Source organism: Bubalus kerabau, chromosome 2 (genome assembly GCF_029407905.1).
Source record: "Bubalus kerabau isolate K-KA32 ecotype Philippines breed swamp buffalo chromosome 2, PCC_UOA_SB_1v2, whole genome shotgun sequence".
Lineage (NCBI taxonomy): Eukaryota > Metazoa > Chordata > Mammalia > Artiodactyla > Bovidae > Bubalus > Bubalus kerabau.
The window spans coordinates 162,865,673-162,892,553 of NC_073625.1; the positions used below are offsets into that span (position 1 = coordinate 162,865,673).

The 26,881-nt window shown below is 40.4% G+C and overlaps 1 protein-coding gene across 1 annotated transcript; it reads left to right on the forward strand.

The window, feature by feature from the left end:
- The first annotated feature begins 201 nt into the window (after nt 1-201).
- On the forward strand, nt 202-26,881 carry IGSF10 (immunoglobulin superfamily member 10). Its single transcript, XM_055569361.1, has 8 exons — nt 202-269; nt 795-990; nt 3,202-3,396; nt 4,777-4,906; nt 7,518-7,908; nt 12,937-17,253; nt 17,716-18,613; nt 24,338-26,881. Exons 1-8 carry the CDS (start codon nt 230-232, stop codon nt 26,244-26,246), a joined length of 8,076 nt encoding a protein of 2,691 aa, XP_055425336.1. The 5' UTR covers nt 202-229; the 3' UTR covers nt 26,247-26,881.

Below are 26,881 nucleotides of genomic sequence, written 5' to 3' on the forward strand. Positions count from 1 at the left end.
CTGCGCGCCAGCCTGAGAAATCCTGGGATTTAGAAAAAAGCGGAGGAAACGAGAAGCGAGCAGGCATACGTGCGTTCTCAAAAATAAAACTGGGTGGTCGTTTATTATCTGTCTGTGTGCCGCGAAGCCTCGGCTCAGTCCCCAGACACGTAAGTCAACGTCGCCCCGCCCCGCCTTCCCTTCCTCAGCTCCGGAGGGTCCCTTTGCCCCGGGCAGCTGAACTCAGGAAATGCCAGCGGCGGGAGCCCCTTGGTCACCTGGGCGGAGAGGTGAGCGGCTCCGTCAGTCCTTTGCTGGGAAGAGGAGAGGACCGATACCCGCGCCAGCGAGGGCCTTGGCATGGGAATGCAGCTAGTCCTCTGTCCCAGTCTGGGCAAGGCGAGCAGCGAGGGAGGGGTGAGAGTCGGGAGAGGTGGAGCAAGGGCCGATGAGGGATAGGAATTAAAGCAAAAAAAAAAAAAAAAAAAAAAAAAAAAATCACCTCTTCAGTGACTGCTGCCGGAGAAAAGACACACTCTTAGTAAAGATTCGTCAGTAGGTAGAGACCCTTATTGTGGGCATTTATGATAGATTTGCCCGTAAAGGCTAAGGGAGGAGAAACTCCTGGGACTTGGGGTAAAATGGAGTGATGTTAATAGATATACCTAAATTGACAGGTTTAAGGGGAACTGAAGCGCACTGTTGAGGCAGGAGAAAGTACACTTCCAAACCTCCACTTTGCGTTTTATTTCTGTAACAACAGCAGTTATGAAGAAACACTTCTGACTGCTGACTTTGGGTTATCCACGCTGCAGCTGTCCAAGCGCCTCCAGGTCTCTCGTCAGAGCAGTACTGCGCGGTAAGCCAGAAAGGTCAAGCCATTCGCCCACCTGGGGAGCAGAGAAGAGAACGCTTCCTCCCTCAGCAGTGGGTACAACTCTCCATTTCTTGGGAAGGTTTTCAGTCTGCCTATGTCAGGAGAGGATTTAGGACGACGACAGAAGAGCTCAGGTACTGTCCATTTCTATTTCATTATATACATTTTCAGGTTTATGGGAAACCACTCCCATGTGTTCAGACTTTTGGGTCTCTTTTCAGTAACTCTCAAGTGGGCAAACCCAGAACTTCTATTTTTCTAGCTGAGCGACAGAACTGCCTTCAACCTATTCTTTTCTTTGCTTGCCTAATTATAAAAAGGTGGAAATGCTGTCTCCAATCACATATTTATTTAAATATTTGGTAACCAGACAGTTACAATGACAAAAGTGGCCATCTGATTAAACCAGTATTAATTTGGGCTAAATTCTAATACCATGATATTTATACCTATATGAAGATACAAGCAATTTAGCATTTCATGTTATTTTAAATGTAGTTTATAGTTAAAGGATGGCTGCTGGTAGAATCTAAAAGAAACCATTCTTTGAAGATCACTTTTCTTAGAAAAGCATAATAGAGATCTTATTACATCTTCATATGTTCTGAATTGCAGGAAAAAATTTGGTTTGGATCCCTGGGCTTGCCTCACATGTGGGTACCAGATACCATTTTTTCCAACAAGCTGAGCATGTTTCTTCCCTGCTTATGCCCCCACCCCCATAGCAGATGTGAGAAGGAGAAGGGACCAAGAGAAGAGGCAGAGGGATGTTCTAAGCAGAGCAAAAACAGCATCATGCCTGCGAGGGGTCAGCGTGGCCCACTGTAGGGCATGTATAAGGCTCAAGCCCTCTCAACTGGTCAGTTACTATTCATTATGGTCATCATTTGGCAGTGACATGTATAATTTGTCTTTTTTTGGCAAAGACTTATGACATTAGGAAGAGATTTATTCATCCTTTCAGTGATTACAGCTCTAACTAAAAGTGTTTTTGAAGGTTTAAGAAAATGAAAAACCAAACATGCTCAGTGATAAAACATGTATTATGAAACTTCACTTGATCACACATACACAGAAACACACACACCCAATAAAGAAAAGGCTAGAAGGAATAGAACAAAATGTTATTGATTATATCTGGGTGGTGGGGAGTATAAGTGATTTTATTTTATTTGACTTATTTACAACTTCTAACTTTTCAGTGTTGCACACGTATTAGCTTTATAATCAATTTTTTTTAAGTCTAAAAGAACTAATGTATAAACAGGAAACTAAACTTTATGTATTTCAGTTGTCACAATATAGCCATTATGCTTTCCATTTTCTTTTTTTTAATGAATCCCTAAGTAAAAGGGATTCCTGCTTTTCATTAAGAAGTGAAAATCTGTCAAGGAATTTTCATAGTAAATACCCTGCTTGTCACAAGAGTCCATTTGAGGCCAGCACACACTATGGCTTTGTAGTTAGCTTTACCATAAAAGTTGCAAATGAAATTGGTCCCTAATAACCAAACTAAAAAGCCTCTTGATGAAAGTGAAAGAGGCGAGTGGAAAAGTTGGCTTAAAGCTCAACATTCAGAAAACTAAGATCATGGCATCCAGTCCCATCACTTCATGGGAAATAGATGGGGAAACAGTGGAAACAGTGTCAGACTTTATTTTTGGGGGGCTCCAAAATCACTGCAGATGGTGACTGCTGCCATGAAATTAAAAGATGCTTACCCCTTGGAAGGAAAGTTATGACCAACCTAAATAGCATATTCAAAAGCAGAGACACTACTTAGCCAACAAAGGTCCGTCTAGTCAAGGCTATGGTTTTTCCAGTGGTCATGTATGGATGTGAGAGTTGGACCATGAAGAAGGCTGAGCGCCGAAGAATTGATGCTTTTGAACTGTGGTGTTGGAGAAGACTCTTGAGAGTCCCTTGGACTGCAAGGAGATCCAACCAGTCCATTCTAAAGGAGATCAGTCCTGGGTGTTCTTTGGAAAGAATTCTGCTAAAGCTGAAACTGCAGTACTTTAGCCACCTCATGCGAAGAGTTGACTCCTTGGAAAAGACTCTGATGCTGGGAGGGATTGGGGGCAGGAGGAGAAGGGGACAACAGAGGATGAGATGGCTGGATGGCATCACCGACTCGATGGACATGGGTTTGGGTGAACTCCGGGAGTTGGTGATGGACCGGGAGGCCTGGCGTGCGGCAGTTCATGGGGTCACAGAGAGTCAGACAGGACTGAGCGACTGATCTGAACCTTAGAGGACGGTGTCCCAGATTACCCGTTACTGTGTGTGGTCTACTGGAACTCTGCTCAAACCATATTTATAATTGAGGTATGATGTTTTTTCAGGATGAAGCCGAAAGGCAGGGGAAGCACCAGCTTATTGCTCTCCTTCACTGCAATCTGCCTGATAGCCCTCCCTGGGGGCAGGGCCTGTCCTCGCCGCTGTGCCTGTTACGTGCCTACAGAGGTGCACTGCACGTTTCGGTACCTCACCTCCATTCCAGAGAGCATCCCACCCAACGTGGAACGTATCAATTTAGGGTGCGTGAGGGCACTTGTCTTGCTTCCTTCTCAAGGAGGGATTGAGTACACTGGTGATGTCCCCAAAACAGTTGTGACTTTTGTAGATTAACCACAATTCTTTTAATAATACTTTCCTTCTGAAATGAGTGCATGAGGATCTTAAGCTTTCTGGGGCAATACGAAAATTTTTCCCTGTAAGCTTTTACTAGGGGAAAGTTTTTCTAGAACCCAAAGTCATTCATGGTAGGCTGAGACCCCCATGATTATAGAAAAGCTTCATTCTGGCTCTATTTTTGCTGAGTAATAATATAGCTCTTGCTAAGATTAGAGTTATGATAATATCCATAAGAGGTAAATGTCCTCCTATATATATGAAAAGTTAACTAGACCTTTTTTTTTAAGGCCTTTGGATTTTTTCCCCATAGAAACCGACTTATTTAAAATACTTAAAAAATGCATAAGTAATTAAATCTGCTAAAAAGTGACTGTATTTTAAAGGTTGGTGAAAAATGTGTGTGAATGAACAAAAAGGCAGACTTAACATCTTTTGACATTAGTGAGCACCTACTATGGACCAAACACAAGGATGGTACCAGGGATACAATGATGAAGTATACATTATTCATGTGTAGAAACTAGTTAAGGTGAAAAGACAGATGTATAATCAGTACAATTTACTAAGAATTGTAATACAGCATACGAAGTGTCTTGGGAACAGTCACTACTGACAACAGCTAACATTGTGTCCTGGCATTGAGCTAAGCACTCTTCATGAATGCATTCATTTAATCCTCAAAACCCGTTTCAAGTAGGTTCTATTATTTGCATTTTATAGACAAGGAAACTGAGGCAAAGAAAGGTTACTGTTTTGTTTTTTTTTAACCCAGCATTGGCCCTACTCCCAGGAGCCGGGTACCTGAGTTCATAATCATATCTAAAACATTTGACTTCAGAGTCCAGGCTTCTTAACCACTGTTTCATAATGATGAATTCCACCTGGGAGAATGAGGGGCAATGTCATTAGGGAATGGGCTGGGTCTTAACAGTGTTCACAAATAGAGAAGGCTGGAGTCAAGGGCATTCCAACTTGAAGATACAACATAACATACAAAGGTTTGAAAATGAGAAGGAATGTAGCATGTTCCAGGAATGTGAGTAGGATAGTTTTAACTGAGAATGCAAGGGCTGGGTGAAGGGGCTGACCTTCCATGGCATCTGATGAATTCGTTTTTCAAGCATTGGGTTATCTTAGAGCACAGGGAATCTTTAGTGGGGTATGTGTTTGTGTGAGAGAGGTGGGGAGTGAAATTCAGTTTTGTGTGTGCATTTGTTGGGTTTTGCTTTGACATTTGAACTTTAGTTGACAGACTTATGTCTAGAATGATGTTTTTATTTCAGGTACAACAGCTTGGTTAGATTAACAGAAGCAGATTTTTCTGGCCTGAACAAGTTGGAGTTACTAATGCTACACAGCAATGGCATTCACACAATCCCTGCTAAGACCTTCTCAGATTTGCAAGCCCTGCAGGTGAGACTGATGTTGGGAAGGGGCAAGTTAACGAGGTGAGATGTGCCTCCAAAACCTACCTGTTCCTAGAGAACCCCAAAATGAACATTCTGTACATCAGGCATAGACATCAAGGGAAAATGTCAAAGAACTGATTTCAAGTGGAACAGTATGTGGAAATTAGAATAAGAAAATTCTGATTTTCTTATACCTTAGGTTCACGGAAAGAAGTATCAATGCCCAGGGATTACTCAACCTTGAAAATGTAATTCTAAAAGGCCACTTCTAGTCATGTTCATCTGGGAATTGAATGTAGTTTGTAAAATAATTGCTATCTTTACAGCTTTTTATAAGCAATATATTTTTTAAAAATCTTTTTGAGTTAGTATGTTTTTATTTTTAATTGGAGTATAATTGCTGTAGAATGTTATGTTAGTTTCTGCTGTACAACATGAATCACCTACACACACACACACCCTCCCTCCCTCTCCACCCATCCCACTGCCACCCATCCCAGCCCTCTAGGTCATCACAGAGCATCACTGAGCCATACAGCAGCTTCCCAAAGCTGTTTTTATTTATTTGTTTTTATTTACACATGGTAGTGTATATATGCCAATGCTACTGTTGGTCCACCCTCTCCTTCCCCTGCTGCATCCACAAGTTCCTGCCCTGCAAATGGATTCATCAGTACCATTTTTCTAGATTCCATACAAATGTGTTGATATATGGTATTTGTGTTTCTCTTTCTGACTTCACTCTGTATGACAGGCTCTAAGTTCATACCTCATTACAACTGACAATTCCATTCCTTTTGATGGCTGAGTAATATACCATTGTATTTATGTACATCTTCTTTGTCCATTCATCTGTTGATGGACCTCTAGGTTGCTTCCATGTCCTGGCTATTGTAAATAGTGCTGAAATGAACATTGGGTTATCTGTGTCCTTTTGAATCATGGTTTTCTCAGGGTATATGCCCAGTACTGGGATTGCTGGGGCACATGGTAGTTTTATTCCTGGTTTCTTAAGGAACATCCATACTGTTTTCCATAGTGGTTGTAGAGCAATATATTTTGTAAGTTTCACTTTACTTTTGCACTGATTTAAAAAAAAAAAGTTATGAGGACTTCTAAGAATGTATCAAATATTTTAAGAATTACTACTCCAGTAGGCAAGAAAGTAGTAAGTAGGAAGAACTCTTAGGAACAAGAACAAAGGGAATGCAGGAAACATCAGGCATAAAGGTTGGTATGTCTGCTGTAAGTAGGACTTGAGGCTTTAGAGAAGTTAATTCAATTTATGATGTCTATTAATTTTTTAATAAATTAAAAAGTAAAACTACTGTTCAGAAATACAACCATACCTGACTTTAAATTAGAAAAAGATGTCTCCCAAAGGTCCTCACAGATGACAGTAAGCAAACTGTCAGTCCTACCCTTAGAAAAGATAAACTGCCAGTGTACGTGAGTCTTGTCACACCACATCAAGCCTGTGTAAAGCCACAGATTTAAGTCTAGATAAGTGATTATGTTGACTTGGTTTAATCAGGCTTTATTATTTGGAAGATATATCTTCAGCAGATTAGATGGAGTTTCTTCATGGAATTCACACAGCATGATAGTGTATATATGTCAATGCTACTGTTCGTAGCATTGCTACGGTTTTTCTTGACCAAGTTTCCAATAGATATTGATGAACACTGAGTTTGGTAATAGTTGGGGCAAAGTTGTTCCATGTTGTCAAATGTTCTTTATTAGGAAACTTAGCATTCCAGAAAAGCATTCTCAACAGAGATGACAGATTAGGTCAAATCAGGAAAGTATGATAGGAAATCATTGATTTTACTAGCATTTTTTTCTTTTGGGGAAAAAGAGTATGTTCAGCTGGTAGCTGGAGAAGGAATTGGAGAATACCCAAGCGCTACTGAAATACTGAAAAATTATTTTAACTTCAATTAAAATCACATTACTCTTAATAGCTAAAAACTAAAAAACAAAAACAAAAAAAGCCCAAACGTCTATCAACTCATAAATGGATAAACAAAACATGTTACATGTATAAAGTGGACTACTATTCAATAGTATGAATGAATAACTGACTTATATGCTAAACTAGCAGTAAGTCTTGAAAATAAGGCTAGTTGGAAGAAGGCAGGCACAAAAGACCACATATTGTATCACCCATTATTTTAAATGTTGAGAATAGGCAAATCCAGAGAAACAAAGTAAATCAGTGGTTTTCTAGGTCTAGGAGGAGGGGGGAAATGACTTGTTTCACCTGTACTTCCACCCCACTGTTTTTCTACTTCATTGCATTGTTTTGAAATAAATCTGAGATATCGTGTTTCATCTGTAAGTACTTCAACATATATATATCAAAATTAGAGTCTTTAAAAAATAAGTGTAAAATATTGTTTTGCCTTAAAATTATAGCATTAATTCATGAATATCACAAACTATTCATGAGTGTTCTAATTTCCCTGATATTCCCATATTTAATTTGCAGCTAGTTTGTCGAATTAGGATCCACACAAGGACTGGATAATCTCAGTGTATGTTTTATTATGAATATGCTTGTCCTTTCTGTGGTAATTCCTTTGACAAAATAAGGGTGTTCTTTGTATTCTTAGGTCTTAAAAATGAGCTATAACAAAGTTCGAAAACTTCAGAAGGACACTTTTTATGGCCTCAGGAGCTTGACACGGTTGCATATGGACCACAACAACATTGAGTTTATAAACCCAGAGGTTTTTTATGGACTCACCTCTCTCCGACTGGTGCACTTGGAAGGGAACCAACTCACTAAGCTTCATCCGGATACATTTGTCTCCTTGCGCTACCTCCGGATATTTAAAACATCTTTCATTAAGTACCTATACTTGTCTGATAACTTTCTGAGCTCCATCCCTCAAGAGATGGTCACCTACATGTCTGATCTGGAAAGCCTTTATCTTCATGGGAATCCTTGGATCTGCGACTGTCAACTGAAATGGCTGGCTGACTGGTTACAGGAGAAGCCAGGTACCTAGACTATTTCTTTGTTATAATTCAACAGACGAAATCTGCATGGAGGTGTTTTACTACTGAGGGAGGTCAAAGTAATTTAGCTGGAAAGAAAATGAAATGTCAATAATTCAGTGGGAATGAACTGTCTTAATTCATCAATGAATAATCTTTAATTCAGGTCAATTATCCAATTATCACTTCTGGCTTTTAGCAAGATTGGGAGCTAAGAAATGTATCATGTGTTACTCTTCCCTACTTACCACAAGGCATAGAAACACTTCCCTCTTATTTTCCTTTCAGTCATTTGGTCAATACATATTTTTTTGGAGTTTTATTCAAGGCCTTGTGCTCAGCGAAGCAACCACCAAGAGCTCTGTGTCTGCTCTAACTACACATCTGGTGGGATACCGATAAGCAATCAGAATGTAAAACGTGCTTTGACAGCAAAGTAAGAGGCAAGATGCATTCAGTCAACAAGTAGTTACAAGAAGTCAGAGAGAACATAGGGATGCAAAAGTGATTGTGGAGCTTATACTCTTTTGGAGAAAATGGGTTAACAACTAATCACACTATTTCAATTAATCCAGTCGGTAGGGAATGATTGAAAGGACCCCACTGGTTTTGACTTCTAAGTGGCAGCTGATTGGAAAGAGCAATGAGAGAGGAATTGTTATGCAGGGGTTGGGGAGGCAGGGCTCCAGTTGACCCTGGAGAGACCTGGCTTGAAGTGAGGGAAGAATGGTGACTGCCAGATGGAAATATGCCATCACTCAGGACTCTCTGAGCATCAAACAGACATGAGCACATTTAAGCTAAGGAGAGATTTTTGAGAGAGAGAAGGTACCAACATTGCAGAAAGAGCAGATCATCAATTGAGCCAGTCCCCTGACAAGGCTGGATGTCAAGAGACCCAGCCTTTAGGTGGGTGGAGCGGTTTTCCTTAGGAGACAGGAGAGAAAAGGACCAGATGGGTACAGAGGCAAGTGAGTTCATGGGTCTAGTGGAGGGGGTAAGAAAGTTCTTACCTGATGCCTTTTCCTTCTTTGTTAAGTTGTAGGAGAGGTGACTAAGGAGGGTGCTAGGAAGGGGTCAAGGCTGGAAGTCTGAGAAAAGTGGAAAACGTCTGGCGTTGCTGTGGTGAAATAGACAGATACACACATATATATGTATGTGTAATACAGTTAGTCAATATAATTAGTCAAAAAGTGAACTGCTTTAGACCAAAAGACACCACCTTTGCGCTCCAGGAGCTTGCTATCTTATAGATAAATATGCTCAACATATAAAAAGACAATGAGGAATGATGAAAAACAGCAAAATGTTTATACTGAAAATTTAGTTCTATAGGAGGCAGAATCAGTAAGTTACTTCTGCCTTGAATAATATACTGGAAGGAATAATAGGGAGGGAGCAGGAAGGTAACATATATTCAGTTTGTGTTTGACATTGTGCTCACTGCTTTCTATTTAATCCTCAATTTAGAGATGAAGAAATTGAGGCTAGAAAAGTTGGATATCTTGGGATAGTCATTTAGATTCTTATAGATCAGTTTTCTCACCTGTAACATAGGGATACCAATAACTGAAAAAAGTAATTAAAATAATACATATCAAGTGCTTAGCACAATATATGACATAAGCATTCAACAAACGTGATTATCATGATTTTCACTGTCACCCAGCTCACATGGCTAGAAAGTAGAAAAGCAGAAACTCAAAGTCTAGTCCTTTTTCTATAATGTATTTGTGATGGAGAAACTGCTTTGTACATAAAAATAGGGTAAGTCTCATGAAGAGGGCAATAAGTAGCCCAGCTTGCCTGGCATGGGGTAGTATCGACTGGCATGGTGTTTTGTCTTTTGCTGTCTGACTTACTTCACTTGGTATGATAATGTCTAGGTCCATCCCTGTTGTTGCAAATAGCATTATTCCATTCTTTTTATGGCTGCATAATATTCCATTGTATATACACCACATTTTTTTTTTCCATTTATTTGTCCATGGACTGTCTTGGCTAGCGTAAAAAGTGCTGGTATGAACACCTGGGCACATGGATCTTTGTGAATTAGAGTTTACCCTGGATATATGTCCAGGAGTACGATTTGCAGAATCGTATGTTAACTCTTTTTTGTGTGTAAGGAACCTAGATAGTGTTCCACATACTGGGTACATCATCTACAACAGTGTAGGAGGGTTCCCTTTTCTCTTTACCCTCTCCAGTCACATCAGCTTCTGCTTTGACATTTTTTTCATCTATTTCAAGAAACTCATAGTTTCTCATACCTTTAATTGCCTCATTTGACAGTCCTTTTGTACATAAGTGGTCAGTAGTCAAATATAACACAGCTTCATCTGGTTATGGCTATCTTCCACTCCTGGGTTTCACAAAGCTCTAGGTGTTGTTTTTCTAGGAAATATGGATTTGTGGCCTTTTCTCTGACAGTTTTATCACAAATATTAAATTTATGTCCTCTTATTGTTTCCAAGCCTTTCTAATATGCATAACTTATTTTAATGGCAAGCACAGTGTAATCTTTATGTAATACCAACAGTGCATGTAACTCAGTTGAAGAGAAAACAAAATATATAAATGGCTATGGCAGTATTGGTGTGTGTGCCGGCAGTGGTAGCTATAGCAAGACTGCCAGCTGGTCAGTCACTACTGTAAGACAACTTCAACTGTAAGACCCATCTCAATTTGCAAGCTAAAATGTGGAAGAAATGTGGTCTTAGAATTAGACTGCCCTTCCTCCCTTTCTCTAATCTTTCCATCCATTTGCCAGGGCTGGAGACAAACAGACGACTAGACAGGTCTTTCTACTAGTGGGTGACGAGGGCTAGGATGGGGAAGTGGAAGGTACCGGGAGAACATAAAGCAGGGAGCCCACTGAGAAGGAGCGCTCTTCTGGCTTGCTGACGAAGGAGGTAAGTAGTCAGGCAGTAATGGAAGACAGCCTATCAGACAGCAAGTGTATTGCAAGTAGAAGAACAGCGTATGCTAAGAGCGTGACAGGGTATGGCAGAGTTGAGGACTTGAAGGCGTTTCTGTGTGAATGAAATCTAGTGTGACAGAAAGAATGGAAATAATGTGGTCAGATTTGCAACTGAGCTAAAATACTTGATGTCCAGGGCTGAGCAATAATCAAACCAAGATGTGAGTATAATTCTATGATGAGGTTTAATTAAACCAGAAGTCTGCCTTTCTTTTCTTTTTTTTTTTTTTTGGCTATAGCAGGGTTTGAGCCCAGGCTACTGGGAAGTAGTAAAAGGTCACAGCTGGTTGGTAAGTAGGTGGTTGATAAAAGCCTCTTTGACAGGCTTGCTAGCTACCTCCTCTGGGTAAGATAGCACTTTACAATTTGCTGAAGAATGCTGAGGAGCCAGATACATATGACAGTGCCTGTCACACTGAAGAGTTTGGAGTCAGTGATCAGAGAGATTTGTCTCAGGCCTTTGAGGAAATGCACAATTACAGGAAGGTGATTTGACCCTGTGCAGTCATTTTGTCAAATGAGATCTTCTAAGAAGTACAGTGCTTCTTTTACATGCTGTGTCTAAATGCATGATATGGAACAGGATGTAGCTGTATTTTGTATAAGGTAAAACCCCATATCTCTTATCAAGTATGTGACCAGCCATTTAAAATAGGCTCACCAGAGGGTGTGTGTGTATATATATATATATATATTTTTTTTTTTTTTTGCAGAGAAGAAATAATTAAATGACAAATTAGTATCAAAATGAGACTAATATTAAAGATACTTTAAACAAAAATCCCATGTATTTGGAAATTAAATGTCCACTTTTAAATGATAGGTGTATCTAAGATGCCACGACAAGGAAAATTAGAATAAAAATGAAAAGAGAACTTACCAGAATTTGTTGCATGCAACTGACGCTGCTCAATTAAATACAATGTGGAATCTTGAATAAGATATGAAAACAAATAATGGTCACTAGCATAAAATTTTATGAAATTTGAACAAAATCTGTACTTTAATACTATATCACTTGTTAATTTCCTGTTTTGTATTTTTTTTTTTTTTTACAACATGGTATTTCTTTATATTCTCAGAATTGGATTAAAGCCTCAAGCCTCACTCAAAATTTTTTTTTAAATCGCTAGTAAATTTTATAGACTTTTAGCAGTAATACTAGATGCCAAAATACATGGAACTCTATCAAAGTTTTCAGGTAATATAAATTAGAAAGCTAACATTCTATTCATACTAAATAAAACAAGCGGAAACAAAAAGCTTTTGTACATACCTATATATAGTATATATGTCAGACCTTTCATGGCTGCCCCATTGCTTGGGCACAGCTTTCCTCTCTCTGCATTAAACCTGATCCTCCTCAACTGAGTCTACCTCAGGTGCCAAAGTCATACTGTGTCTTTCTGCACTCTTCTTAATAACCCTCTTTGCTCAGCCACATCCTCACCTCTTTCTTGATTGGTTCTACCGGCTTCATTATTTCCGGCATCCATCTTGTTCTCTCCATTCCTATTGTGACCAAGATAGACCAGACCAAGGTACCTTGTAATTCATTCATCATTCTTTTTAGTAATGGACAGAAACTTGGGTTTTTAATGATATCCAGAATGTATAAATGGTAACTTATCAGACAAGTTATCATTTAAAGGACACTGAAATTCTCTGAGCCTTAAAACATTAAATGGGGAAACAACTAAATAATAAGCTAATAAAAAGTGATAAACATAAGTATATAATTTTGTTTTGCCAGATAAGGGAACTATTCAATTAATAGTACCAAATATGTACCCCAGGTGCTTTTTAGGCATGGAAAATATAGCTGTGAGCATGAGAAACAAAATTCTTGTGCCTATGGATGTAATGTTGTGGCAGGGTATATAGACAAGAACATTTTCAGAAATCAATCCAAAGACCAAAAAAAAAAAAAAAAAAAGGAAACATTTCCAAATTGTTTCAAGTTCTAGCAAAAGCTACTTATTCAAAATGTTTAAATGTTAATTTGTGAAGAAGCCACAATGGGCAATAATTCAATTTTCATTTTTTTCTAGATATCATAAAATGCAAAAAGGACAGAAGTCCCTCCAGTCCTCAGCAGTGTCCACTTTGCATGAACCCCAGGACCTCTAAAGGCAAGCCCTTAGTTATGGTCCCAGCTGCAGCTTTCCTGTGTGCCAAACCCACCATTCACCCCTCTCTGAAGCTGAAGAACCTGACTGTTCTGGAAGACAGTGGCTCTGTGTCAATTTCTCCCCAAGATTTCATGGCTCCCTTCGGCTCTCTGACTTTGAATATAACAGATCAGACTGGAAATGAAGCTAACATGATCTGCAGTATCCAAAAGCCAGCAATGACCTCATCCATTGCATTCACTGCAGAAAATGACTACATCATGCTAAATGCTTCATTTTCAACATTTCTGGTGTGTGACATAGATTACAGCCACATTCAGCCAGTGTGGCAGGTTCTGGCTTTGTATAGTGACTCTCCTCTGATCCTAGAAAGGAGTCACTTGTTCACTGAAACCTCACAACTCTGCTACAAATATAAACAAGTGGTACTGAAGCCTGAAGACATCTTTACTAACATTGAGGCTGGTCTCAGAGCAGATCCCCCGTGGTTAATGCAAGACCAAATTTTCTTGCAACTAAACAGAACTGCCACCACCCTCAGTACACTGCAGATCCAGTACTCCAGTGATGCCCAAGTCACTTTACCAAGGTCAGAGATAAAGCCAGAGACATACAGATGGACCATGATTTCCAAAGATAACAATACTAAGCTGGAACGCACTGTTTTGGTCGGTGGGACTGTTGACCTAGACTGCCCTGGCCAAGGAGAGCCTCCCCCACATCTGGAGTGGCTTCTAGCTGATGGAAGTAAAGTGAGGGCCCCTTATGTGAGTGAGGATGGGCGAATCCTGATAGGCAAAAGTGGAAAACTGGGACTCCAGATGGCTGATAGTTCTGACACTGGCATATACCACTGCATAAGCACTAACTACGATGATGCAGATATCCTCACATACAGGATTACCGTGGTAGAGCCCAACGTAGAAGCCTATCAGGAAAATGGAGCTCGTCATATAGCTTCTGTTGGTGAAACACTTGACCTTCCTTGCCATTCTACTGGTATCCCAGATGCCTCTGTTAGCTGGGTTCTCCCAGGAAACACTGTGCTTCAACAGTCCTCAAGAGATAAGCAAATTCTTAACAATGGCACATTAAGACTATTACAGGTCGCTCAAAAAGACCAGGGTCACTATCGCTGTGTAGCAGCCAACCCAGCAGGGGTCGATATTTTAGTTAACCAAGTTTTAGTCAAAATAAAAGGGCAAAAGTCAGCAGAGCATAACGTAGAAACAGATGGATCGGGGTTTGATGAGCCTAATTCCATGGGTCAGCTTCAGGATCCACCAGCTACACATCTCCCCACATCTCCTCCCACGGGGGCTGAGGCTGGAACACATGTCTTGAGCCCAAGTAAGAATCCCAAACAGTGGGTATTAATATCCCAGAGGCGTGGAGAGTCAACCAGCTGGCGTTACAGGGATCACAGGAGGCAATTCCCTCCCTCTGCCCGGAGAATTGACCCACAGCACTGGGCAGCGCTTTTGGAGAAAGCTAAAAAGAATGTTATGCCAGAAAAGCAAGAAAATACCACAGGAAAGCCACCTCCACCAGCCACCCAACTCCTGGATATACCTGGTGAGGAAGCAGACTCATCAGGCGTGCTCCCTCCAGATGAGCAACTTACGGTCCCAACAGCTAAAGCTGCGGATGTTCTGACAAGGACAGTGGCTGCAGATTCCAGAAAATCACCCGACAGCCCTGTGACAAGTCAAACTGATGGCACCCCAGCCTCCCCAATTGTGAGTCCACAGACCCTATCACCTGAAAAACCAAGAGATTTCAGACCATCTACTACTATTAAAACTCAAGTCACACCAAGGAATATAAACCCAACCGCATCAAGTGGAATGCAAGACACAACCAACCCAAATTTACCTAATGTGTTTCCTCTACTAACTGAAGCAACTCTGTTTCAGGATGCTGATGACATGGAGAGAAAAAAAGAGACCTTACAAACTGCATCCCCAGTAACAGTGGGGGCTACTGTGATCAAAGATACCCATATCCAAATGCCGAGTAATGCTGTCGGCAAAGCTGGTATATTTTTAGGGTCAGTAAATGCCACAAATAGTTATCAGAGATCCGTAACAGGAGTTGGTGAACCCAGGAGCCATCACTCTCCTTCTCACAGTACTCACAAACCTAGCACCACTAAGCTCCCTTCAGGCCCACACACTGCTGCTCCTTCTCAGTTACACATTCCTAGAAAGAGTACAATGAACGGTCCGCTGTCCAGGCGCTTTGGAAGATGGCGAAAAGTTTGGAGCAGGGGGCGAATTATCAGCCCACATAGGACACCAGTTCTCCGACAGCATAGATTCAGCGTTGCAAGGCCCACATTCAGAGGCTCTTCAGAAGAAAGCACCACTGCATCTCCAGCCCCAGAGCTCAGTGCAGTGTGCCCATCCTGTTCTCCCAGAGAAAGGCTCACCACTGATGAGGCAGCGCTGTCTTCTCCAAGCTTATCCCCCGTCACCCTCCCCAAAACTGAAATTGCCAGCGTCACAACAGAAGAAGCTACAACTCTAGTTCACAACCCATCATTACTGCTTGAGAACAAACCAAATGCAGATGCTGAGAAGACCACCCCTATGATAAAATACTTCAGTGCTGAAAGTACCCAAGTGACTCCAACTACTGCAGTTATGACTCATGCAACAAGTATTATCTCCCCAAGTGGGTCTAAAGCCAATGAAACCACCAGACATTCTGTGATTGTATCCCCACTGCCAGATCCCACCATCAAGTCACCTGTGCCTACCACTGTAGCTATTACCAGATTTTCAAGAAGGAAAATCCCCTGGCATCAGATCTTTGTAAATAACCACATCCAAAGAGAAAAGCTAAAGAATCAGCATAAATTTGGTTCACAAAGCAGCACAGACTCGGTGCTTCCTAAAATATCTCCTGCTTTGCCCACAAATAAAGTTTCTCCCTTCCACTTCGAAACACTCTCAGCTAGTGTAATGAAAATCCCATCTATAACACCAGCCACAACTCACCTCAGGAACACTAACACACACAGCCTTGTAAGTCTCCCAACAATGAAGGAGCTGCCCTCCCTACCCATTTACCCTATGCCTCCTAGTAGCTCAAGCAAAGAATCAAGTGCAAATTCCGTATCAATGCACACAGACATGCTGACAACCACTCCCACTGTCCCTGCATCTATCATTATCAACAAAGCCCAGATAGACAGACCCAGGGCACGAAAAGTACAAAGGAAAAAGGAGCCTCAGAAGACGATGAGGGACCCAAATACCTCTCCCACCCAGACTTCTGGCTTCATTACATCCACCACTGTGACACCTTCTTTTCTAACAGCAGCTGAAACTTCAACCAAGCCCAGTGTATCTGCTTTCACTCATTCTCCTCTAGAGAACACAAAAGAAATTTCAAGCACAGTCGGTCTTCATCCAGGAGCCTTTAATCTGACAGCTGTACTTGAACAACCATCCCAGGAGGGTACTCAGGCTTTGAAGAATATAACTGCTTCTGAAACCACTTTGTCCAGCAAACTACAGAGTACCCCTACTAGGAACACAATCAGACACTCAACCATGCCAACCTTCCTGAGCTCCAGTGCCACTCCAATGCCAATTCCCACCTCCCCTCCCTTGAGTAATCAAAGTGAGGTTACTGACAGTATGGCCACGCCCACTTTCAGGATGATGACAAGTACAATGGTTGAGGCACATGAATCCTCAAAGCACAAGGGTACTCCACAGCAATTAGCAGTAACATCTCCCCAAACTCACCCAAATGCCAAATTTGCAGTTGGAACCATTCACTTTACCTACTCCAATCTGTTACCCTCTACTCCTATGCCAGCACTAATAACAGTTAAACCACAAGATTCTAAGCTGACTCACTCTCTCTGGTCAGAAAACCACTTTTGGCACAAGTCATACCCAGAAATTGCTGAAAAAGGCCAAAAGCCAGTAGTAGTGAGTGTACTGCCCACTCCAGGCTTGCCAGAGGTTACCACGCATGCTTCAAACTGGGATATACAGAAGAATGCAAAGAAAAGTGGCTTTGATAAAACAGCAGTTCAAAAAATAACAACTTCCGAATTCCTCCCCTTTGATACTTTATCTAGGGATGTATTTGAAAGGCCCAGAATAATTGGAGGAAAAGCAGCAAGTTTTACTGTTCCAGCTAACTCAGATGCCTTTCTTCCTTGTGAGGCTGCTGGAAATCCTGTGCCCACTATCCGCTGGACCAGAGTCTCATCAGGTATTTGAAAGTTTCTTTATACTTAGTCTTTAGTAACAAAACAAAGAAAATACTGTGTGATATTTCAGGGTTACAAAAAATCAACATCAGCATGAAATTTCTCCAAGACACAGAAACTGTTAATATCCTCCTTTAATATATGCATGACTTTTTGCTCATTAGAAAGTTTTAAAACATATGTTAAGACCATTAAAAAAAAATGCTTTTAAAGCAGATCTGGAAAAAAAAAAAAAATGGTCATTGTGTTGAACCATCTGGCTTTTCCATTAAAATTAGGGTTGTTTTTTTTTTTTTAATCCAGAAATAATTTTAGCAATCTGAAGACTAAGGATCTTAATTTTAAATATATTTGTTCCCAGTAGCCTAACAAAAAGATAGCTCTCCTTTTGTAACTTCCACGTGAGCAATTTGTTTTCCGTCTAAACTTTGATGACCTATGACTATAAATTTCTTTCTTATCAGGACTTGATTTATCTAAGAGCAAACTGAATAGCAGGTTCCAGGTGCTCTCCAATGGCACCCTGTCCATACAGAGGGTGGACATTCAGGACCGTGGACAGTACCTGTGCTCGGCATCCAATCCATTTGGCACGGACCACCTTCATGTCACCTTGTCTGTGGTTTCCTATCCCCCTCGGATCATGGAGAGACATACTAAGGAGATCACAGTCCATTCTGGAAGCACAGTCAAGTTGAAGTGCAGAGCTGATGGGAGGCCCAGCCCTACAATTTCCTGGATTCTTGCAAACCAGACGGTGATCTCTGAATCATCTGAGGGGAAGAGACAGGCCCTAGTGACATCTGACGGAACACTGGTCATCCACAATCTCAGCATTTATGACCGAGGCTTTTATAAATGTGTGGCCAGCAACTCAGTGGGCCAGGATGCACTGCTGGTTAAAATACAAGTCATCGCGGCCCCACCTGTTATTCTAGAGCAAAAGAAGCAAGTTATTGCAGGGACTTGGGGTGAAAGTTTGAAACTGCCCTGTACTGCAAAAGGCAATCCTCAGCCCAGTGTTCACTGGGTCCTCTCGGATGGCACTGAAGTGAAACCATTACAATTCGTCGATTCTAAGTTCCTATTTTCAAATGGAACTCTGTTTATAAGAAATGTAGCCTCTTCAGATAGGGGCACTTATGAATGCATTGCTACCAGCTCCACTGGCTCAGAGAGAAGGGTGGTCATCATTACAGTGGAAGAACAAGAGACCATCCCCAGGATAGAACTTGCATCCCAGAAATGGACTGAGGTGAATCTGGGGGACAAACTACTGCTGAACTGCTCAGCCACTGGGGAGCCGAAACCGAAAATCATCTGGAGGCTACCATCCAAGGCTGTCGTCGACCAGTGGCACAGGTAAACCGTACCTTTTAGTTGAGATTATCTTCATCTGTTTAGCTTTACAACTTCTGAAATGGAGAAAGTGGTAGAGCGAGGCTTGCAGCAATGTTAGAGAGCGCTCAGACTCTGCTCATAAAAGTAACTTGCTCTAAAGAGACCTAATCCTTTGAGATGTATTTAGATATATGTAAAATATAAATTATGTAAAAAGAAAGTTTCTTACATGCTGTATTCTAAGGGCCAATTTCTTGTTGAGTTTATATAGTTTAAAAAAGATTTTTTTAAAAACTCTTAATTTTCTTCCGTACTTGTGACAGTTTTTTTTTAACAATAACTGTGTAAATATATTTATAATCTTTCTATCAAAAAATAAGAGGGAATTTTGTAATGCAAACAAGGTCTGGTGAGATGCACTTCATTAATTTGCTCTTCAGAGTCTCCTAGTAAAGCATTTTCAATTTTAGTGCAATCCGTACTTCCTTTATTCTACCCCAAAAGTACAAAGCACTTTATGAGGTTAAGGCTTCACAAAGTGAAATGTATTCAGGACCTTTATCACTCTGATGGTGTCAGACAACATATATACACATACAGACTTTCTTTAACATGTTCTGATTCAGGCATATTGATTTTTATCTGTTTTCTGTAGCGATTAAATCTCTTGGAAAAAATAATGATTTACTAGATTATTAATTTTTGCTATTTGCATGACTTTATGCAATGATTTTTCATAATATGACAGAAAAGATGGGCTGAACATTTCCATTTAATGTTTATTAATAGAAACTACCCATGCAAGTAAAATTATACATGAGTTTATGTGTAAAATAAATTTTTTTCTAGTGTCTAAGTATAAGTTGGTAATGGATATAGTTAAGGAATTTTACTTGTGATCTTCAACGCCAAAGTAAATGTTAATTTTCAAGTTTTTCAAATAAGTCATCAAAATTATCTAATTTTACACTCATCCCAAGTATAAACAGCACCAGTAGTTTCTAAGGAACTAATTCAAGCTTATCTTCAGCTGAAGGAGTCATGGTTATGAGTTTGAGCTGATGTTAATAAGAATCTTGAAGGGACAAGAAAAACTCTTCACATGCCTCTGTCAGTCATTATCGGGCTCCTGTAAACCAGGCCCAAGATGATGTTCTTGGAAAACAAGTGATAACTTTGCATGACTCAGGAATGGGTACTGGCTAAACTTTAGGGATATTTAACACAACAACAAGAATATAGACCATATCTACAATTAATCATTGCAGAGATAACTTTGATAAGCGTGAGTACAGAGTTTTATAATATGTTCATCAAATTAAACTTATAATCTCAAAAAAACTACTTAAATTTTAAATTGAAATTTAGATTTAAAATTTTAAAATGCTGAGTTATGAAATGTAAATGTCACAAGATACATGTTTATGCTTGTCATCTACTGTACATATACCCACTTGTGGCATCAAATATATTCAACAGTTTACCAGTTTTTATATTTAATTATATCAGCATGTCTATTTATTAATCACCCTGCAGCACATGGGGGTGCTTCTCATTTACCTAGAAACTGCTCATTATTCTGTGTAATCATTAACACAGTTTCACTATCCATGAAGAAACCAACGCAAGAATAGAAGGCATCACACCTGTGATGGGAATTACAAATAAAGTTCAAATTTTAGGTTGTAAAGACAATGTCCGAAATAGTTACTAGACATTAAGTCGGTTTTTAAGAATGGAAGAGGTATGAAAAAATGTAAGGGAATGTCTTAAAAAGTTAATCCAAAGGAATTTCTAATGACACATTAGCATCTCAGAATAAATCTCAACCTAAACAGTCCAACAAACCCTCCAGAGTTTAATAGCAAAGAAATCAGGTAGGCTGTTTGTATTTCATTTTGGGAAAGCACTTACGGAACAAGGAAAGATTGTTCACAATGTGGAAAAGCCAATAGAGGGTATAAGATCACAGATGCTATCACAGGCCCACCAGAGGTACCGGCATTCTTTTATAAAGAACTGAACAGCTTGTCTGCTAACTGGACACTTTTAGTGATTATTCTGCAATTAACCCATTCAAAGAATACTCTTTAGTTAGGTGCTTAAGATATCACCAGAAATAAAAAGGGCACTTCTGCTATAAATAGAGTTCTTGCTGTTCCCATTTCTTGGTTCTAAAAGTCTGAATTTTAGATTCTAAAAATGAAAATTTTCATCATAGCTATAAACACACAAGTCTATTCCACCATGACCGAAATAAGCAAAACCTTTTACTTTTTCAAAGCCTAGTTGTCAGCTGAACTAAGAAAGCATTTTCTGAAATTTTTTTAACTGTCTCCGACTTAGAGCACTATAGGTCTACCTCCACAACTTTCAATAGGACTTACCTATGTTTCAGACAGAATTCTGTTTCCTCTGCTTCGGATCTTTGCTTCTCAAGGAGTTTGTTACAAGAACAGAACATCAGGCCCCACCACAGATGGGCAGAATCAGAATTTGCACTTTAAAAACATCCCCAGGTGGAGAATGAATACATATATATGTATGGCTGAGTCCCTTCGCTCAGTCTGAAACTACCACTGTTAACTGGCTATACCCCAAAACAAAATAAAAAGTTTAAAGTCTGGGGGAAAGAAATATAGTTAGGATGGTAATATATCTGTTGTATTAAAAAGATACAAAAATATCATAGAACTAATGAAAAGTATTTTTATTAAATCAGCATGTGATCACTGAAGCATGTCATTTACTTGGACAAATAAATTCTCCCAGGCTTCTTAAAAAAAAAAAAAAATATATATATATATATATATATATCTCCAGGTGAATCACATGCACAATAAGGTCCAAGAAACACTGCTTTAAAAAGACTGCAAATGCTGCATTGTCCATTAATCTTCATAGAAGAATTCCCTTTCTTTTACTCAAGGAAAACTTCCACTTTCCAAAGTCAGTTTTCTGTTAAAAACATCAGCTTATAAAAGGAAACACAATTCTCTTTATATATATATATATATATATATATATAAAACAACTTCCAGAAGTATCAGATTTCGAGGTCAGGGAAGTTCATTTTAAGTCACTGGTTTTCAAAGGGTTGTCCACCTGCCAATAGCACTAGCATCACCTGAGAACTTGAACCTGATTCTCTATCAAAACACGCAATGTGTTCTTAAAAGCCGTCCAGGTGCACACTCAAATTTGAGACTGGTCTGCAAAGTTAATTGTTCACAGAGTCACCTGGGAAGCGTGTTAAACAGTGGGTTACCCAATCTGTGGCCAGACCTATTGGATCAGAATCTCTGAACAGTGAACACAGCAAATATGCATCTTAAATTAGACCCCATGTAACTCGGATGTAGGTGATGAGGGGATTGCATTGAGGACAGAGATTTACAGCCGTGCTTCTCAGACTCTGCTGCATGTGAGAGTCATCTGGAGAGCTGAGTCCAAGGTCACATTCCACACTGTAAGTCAGAAATTCTGGAGGTGGGACCCAGGCATCAGCACTATTTCATACAAATAATTTTAATGTGCACCCAAGTTTGAGAAAGTGTTCTTAGCATTAGGAAAGAATGACAGCAGGTAGCGATGTAACATGGTGAAAAGGGTAAGTAACTACCTCTAAGTACTTTTTTTTTTCAGCAGTATGGTGAGGAACCACCTAAAGATTAAAAAATAAACGCAAAGACCCTTGTGGTTTCCACTTTAAAGTGTATCCATAATGACGACTTTCCCTTGCTTTACATGCCAGATGAATTCTTTCCAGGCTTGAGAGAAGAAAAAAAAGGGTATCAGCAGCAGCTGTTAGTTGTCCCACAATAAATACTTTTCCTAACTAAGGTTTTTTGCTGGAAGATAAAAAATGACTTGAGGCTGCTGGACTCGTTTAGCAGTTATGCTATGAAAGGTCATACACACTTTCATTCACCTTCTTAGCTCATGTTGCCAAAAAATTAGGAGAAACACATGTAATGAATATTTTCACCTATAGGTGTTTTTGATGGCGTTTTTAGCAGTTACTCAGCTTCCACTGGTCTTTCTTAAAAACTATTTAGTTTTATCAGGGAAATTCTGCCCTCTGGTGCTTCTGTGTGATAACAGCAGGCTGTGCAGTGCTTCAGAGAAAAGTGATGTTCATGCAGTTCAACATAATGCAGAGACCAAGTCACTGTACAGTTGCCTGCAGAGACAGATAAAGCTTTAGTATGCTTCTAAGGAATTTAGCCACCCCATGCAAAGAGTTGACTCATTGGAAAAGACCCTGATGCTGGGAGGGATTGGGGACAGGAGGAGAAAGGGACGACAGTGGATGAGATGGCTGGATGGCATCACTGACTCGATGGACATGAGTTTGGGTGAACTCCGGGAGTTGGTGATGGACAGGGAGGCCTGGCATGCTGCAATTCATGGGGTCGCAAAGAGTCGGACATGACTGAGCGACTGAACTGAACTGAATCAGTTATTTGGTTATAAAGTAAATTTTACTTTTTTTATAAAGAGAGTAAATGCCAAGGTAAAATTCCTTCAGTTCAGTTCAGTTCAGTTCTGTCACTCAGTCGTGTCTGACTCTTTGCGACCCCATGAATCGCAGCATGCCAGGCCTCCCTGTCCATCACCAACTCCCGGAGTTCACCCAAACTCATGTCCATTGAGTCAGTGATGCCATCCAGCCATCTCATCCCCTGTCGTTCCCCTTCTCCTCTTGCCCTCAATCCCTCCCAGCATCAAGGTCTTTTCCAATGAGTCAACTCTTCTCATGAGGTGGCCAAAGTACTGGAGTTTCAGCTTTAGCATCATTCCTTCCAAAGAGCACCCAGGGCTGATCTCCTTTAGAATGGACAATTTGGATCTCTTTGCAGTCCAAGGGACTCTCAAGAGTCTTCTCCAACACCACAGTTCAAAAGCATCAATTCTTCGGCACTCAGCCTTCTTCCCAGTCCAACTCTCACATCCATACGTGACCACTGGAAAAATCATAGCCTTGACTAGACAGACCTTTGTTGGCAAAGTAATGTCTCTGCTTTTTAATATGCTGTCTAGGTTGGTCATAACTTTCCTTCCAAGGAGTAAGCATCTTTTAATTTCATGGCTTCAATCACCATCTGCAGTGATTTTGGAGCCCAGAAAAATAACATCAGCCACTGTTTCCACTGTTTCCCCATCTATTTCCCATGAAGTGATGGGACCAGATTCCATGATCTTCATTTTCTGAATGTTGAGCTTTAAGCCAACGTTTTCACTCTCCACTTTCACTTTCATCAGGAGGCTTTTTAGTTCCTCTTCACTTTCTGCCATAAGGGGGTGTCATCTGCCTATCTGAGGTTATTGATATTTCTCCCAGCAATCTTGATTCCAACTTGTGTTTCTAATACTCTTTAAAAGGGAAAATCTGGTCTCTTTTCTGAGCAAGTAGATTTGTATGAGAGTTGTTCTTTACTGACATGTAAAGTGGTCAGGACAGTCATGGGTCTAGGAAACTGGTATTTCTAACATTCTTGTCATCATTAAAAACTTTTAAACTGAATGCAAAGGAGGTGCATTTGAAGTCCATCTAAGAAATACTACTTGTTTGCACAAAATTTATTTGTTCAGTTAACTTCATCTTTCAGAACAGCTTAAAAGACAGTAAAGAAGTCAGTACTAATTTTAATTTCACTGCAACGTTTAGTCCTGTGTCAATTAATATAACTCTCTTACCCTTGCTAATAGCTGCACACCTCAGTCAGTCTCTTCTTTCCTCAGAATGGGCAGCCGAATCCATGTCTACCCAAATGGATCCTTGTTTGTTGGGTCAGTAACAGAAAAAGATGGCGGGGACTACTTGTGTGTGGCAAGAAACAAAATGGGAGACGATCTGACCCTAATGCACGTAAGCTTAAGACGGAAACCGGCCAAAATTGACCACAAGCACCACTTTAAAAAGCAAGTGTTTCACGGGAAAGACTTTCAGGTCGATTGCAAGGCTTCTGGCTCACCCGTGCCCGAGATATCCTGGAGTTTGCCTGACGGGACGATGATAAACAGTGCCATGCAGGCCGATGACAGCGGCCACAGGACCAGGAGGCTCACCCTCTTCCACAACGGAACCTTGTACTTCAACAAAGTTGGGATGGCAGAGGAAGGAAATTACACCTGCTACGCCCAGAACACCCTAGGGAAGGATGAAATGCAAGTCCACCTAACAGTCATAACAGCCGCCCCGCGGATCCAGCAGAGTTACAAGACCAACACGAGAATCACGGCAGGAGACACTGCTGTCCTTGACTGTGAGGTTGTTGGAGAACCCAAGCCAAAAATATTTTGGCTGCTGCCTTCCAATGACATGATCTCATTCTCTAAGGACAGGTACACATTCCATAACAATGGGTCTTTGTCCATCAACGAAGTGAGACTGCTCGATTCTGGGGAGTATGTATGTGTGGCCCGGAATCCCAGCGGGGACGACACCAAAGCGTACAAGCTGGATGTTGTCTCCAAGCCTCCGTTAATCAATGGTCTGTATGCAAACAAAACTGTCATTAAAGCCACAGCTGTGAGACATTCCAAAAGACACTTTGACTGTACAGCGGAAGGGACACCGTCTCCTCAAATCATGTGGATCATGCCCGAGAATATTTTCCTCACGGCTCCATACTATGGGAGCAGAATCACCGTCCACAAAAACGGAACCCTGGAAATCAGGAATGTGAGGCTTTCAGACTCCGCCGATTTCATCTGCGTGGCTCGGAATGAAGGGGGAGAGAGTGTGCTAGTGATACAGTTAGAGGTGGTGGAAATGCTGAGAAGGCCGACGTTCAGAAATCCATTTAATGAAAAAATAGTTGCCCAGCTTGGAAAGCCCACAGCACTGAATTGCTCTGTTGATGGAAACCCACCACCTGAAATAATCTGGATTTTACCAAATGGCACACAGTTTCCCAGTGGACCACACAATTCTCAGTATCTAGTAGCAAGTAACGGTTCGTTTATCATTTATAAAACAACACGGGATGATGCAGGAAAATATCGGTGTGGGGCAAGAAATAAAGTTGGTTACATTGAGAAATTAATTGTATTAGAAATTGGCCGAAAGCCAGTGATTCTAACTTATGAACCAGGGACAGTTTACAGTTTCAGTGGAGACACTGTATTGCTGCCCTGCGTCTCTCTTGGAAGCCCTAAGCCACATGTCAAATGGACTTTGCCAAGTGGTTACATGATAGATAGGCCTCAAATTAATGGAAAATACATATTGCATGAAAATGGCACCTTAGTCATCAAAGAAGCAACAGCTTATGACAGAGGAAACTACATCTGTAAGGCTCAAAACAGTATTGGTCACGCACTGATTACTGTTCCAGTAATGGTGGTAGCCTACCCTCCCCGGATTACAAATCGCCTACCCAGGAGCGTCCTCACAAGGACAGGTGTGGCCGTTCAGCTCCACTGCAAGGCCCTGGGAATCCCCAAGCCAGAAATCACATGGGAGATGCCTGACCACTCCCTGTTCTCAGCGGCAAACAAAGGGAGGACACGTAGAATTCGGCCTTTTTACCCACAAGGTACCCTAGTCATTCGGAATCCGCAAACCTCGGATTCTGGGATATACAAATGCACAGCAAAGAATTCACTTGGAAGCGATTATGCAACAACTTACATTCAAGTAATCTAATAGAACATAAAACTGCCTGAACAAAGTCAACATCTGGACAGAATTTAGTTTTTGGAAGAAGTTTAATCAAAGGCAGCCATAGGCGTGTAAATGAATTTGAATACATTTACAATATTAAATTTATAATTGACATGCAAAAAAAAGGACTTATAAATAAATGCATTATGAATTGATACTGATTTTTTTTGAATGGATCTCAAAACAAACTTTTAACTTAAGGCACTTTTATTTTGCCAACAAATAACAATGAACAGTAAGAGGAAACTCTTGACCATAAAATAACAAATATCTAATGTACCTGAATTCTTCATTAAAGAATGGACTTTCTTTTCTTTCACTACTGTTTGCCTAGTGTCCGCCTTCTATCAAGGTTACAAGCATGGCACTGAGGACAAGACACAATGGAAAGGATTAAATCTGCAGTCTTGATGTAAGTTTGCCATCCTGATGTATAAATATTGCAGTTGTTTTATAAATATTTTACTAAAACCCACAGAAACTAAGCACTGTTCTATAATTCACCATTTTGTACATACTGAAAATTTTCATTGATGGGGAATACAAAAAAATGTTTTAATAACTGCATTTAAAAATAAATGCAGGCTGACTTTTCCTCTTGTAAAAAGCAACTTAAC

Bases quoted from the DNA above. Each gene is read 5' to 3' on its own strand.
- IGSF10 (XM_055569361.1), top strand. From the start codon at position 230: ATGCCAGCGGCGGGAGCCCCTTGGTCACCTGGGCGGAGAG. The intron at 991-3,201 runs GTACTGTCCATT...ATGTTTTTTCAG, and splicing joins ACGACGACAGAAGAGCTCAG to GATGAAGCCGAAAGGCAGGG. The intron at 3,397-4,776 runs GTGCGTGAGGGC...TTTTTATTTCAG, and splicing joins GTGGAACGTATCAATTTAGG to GTACAACAGCTTGGTTAGAT.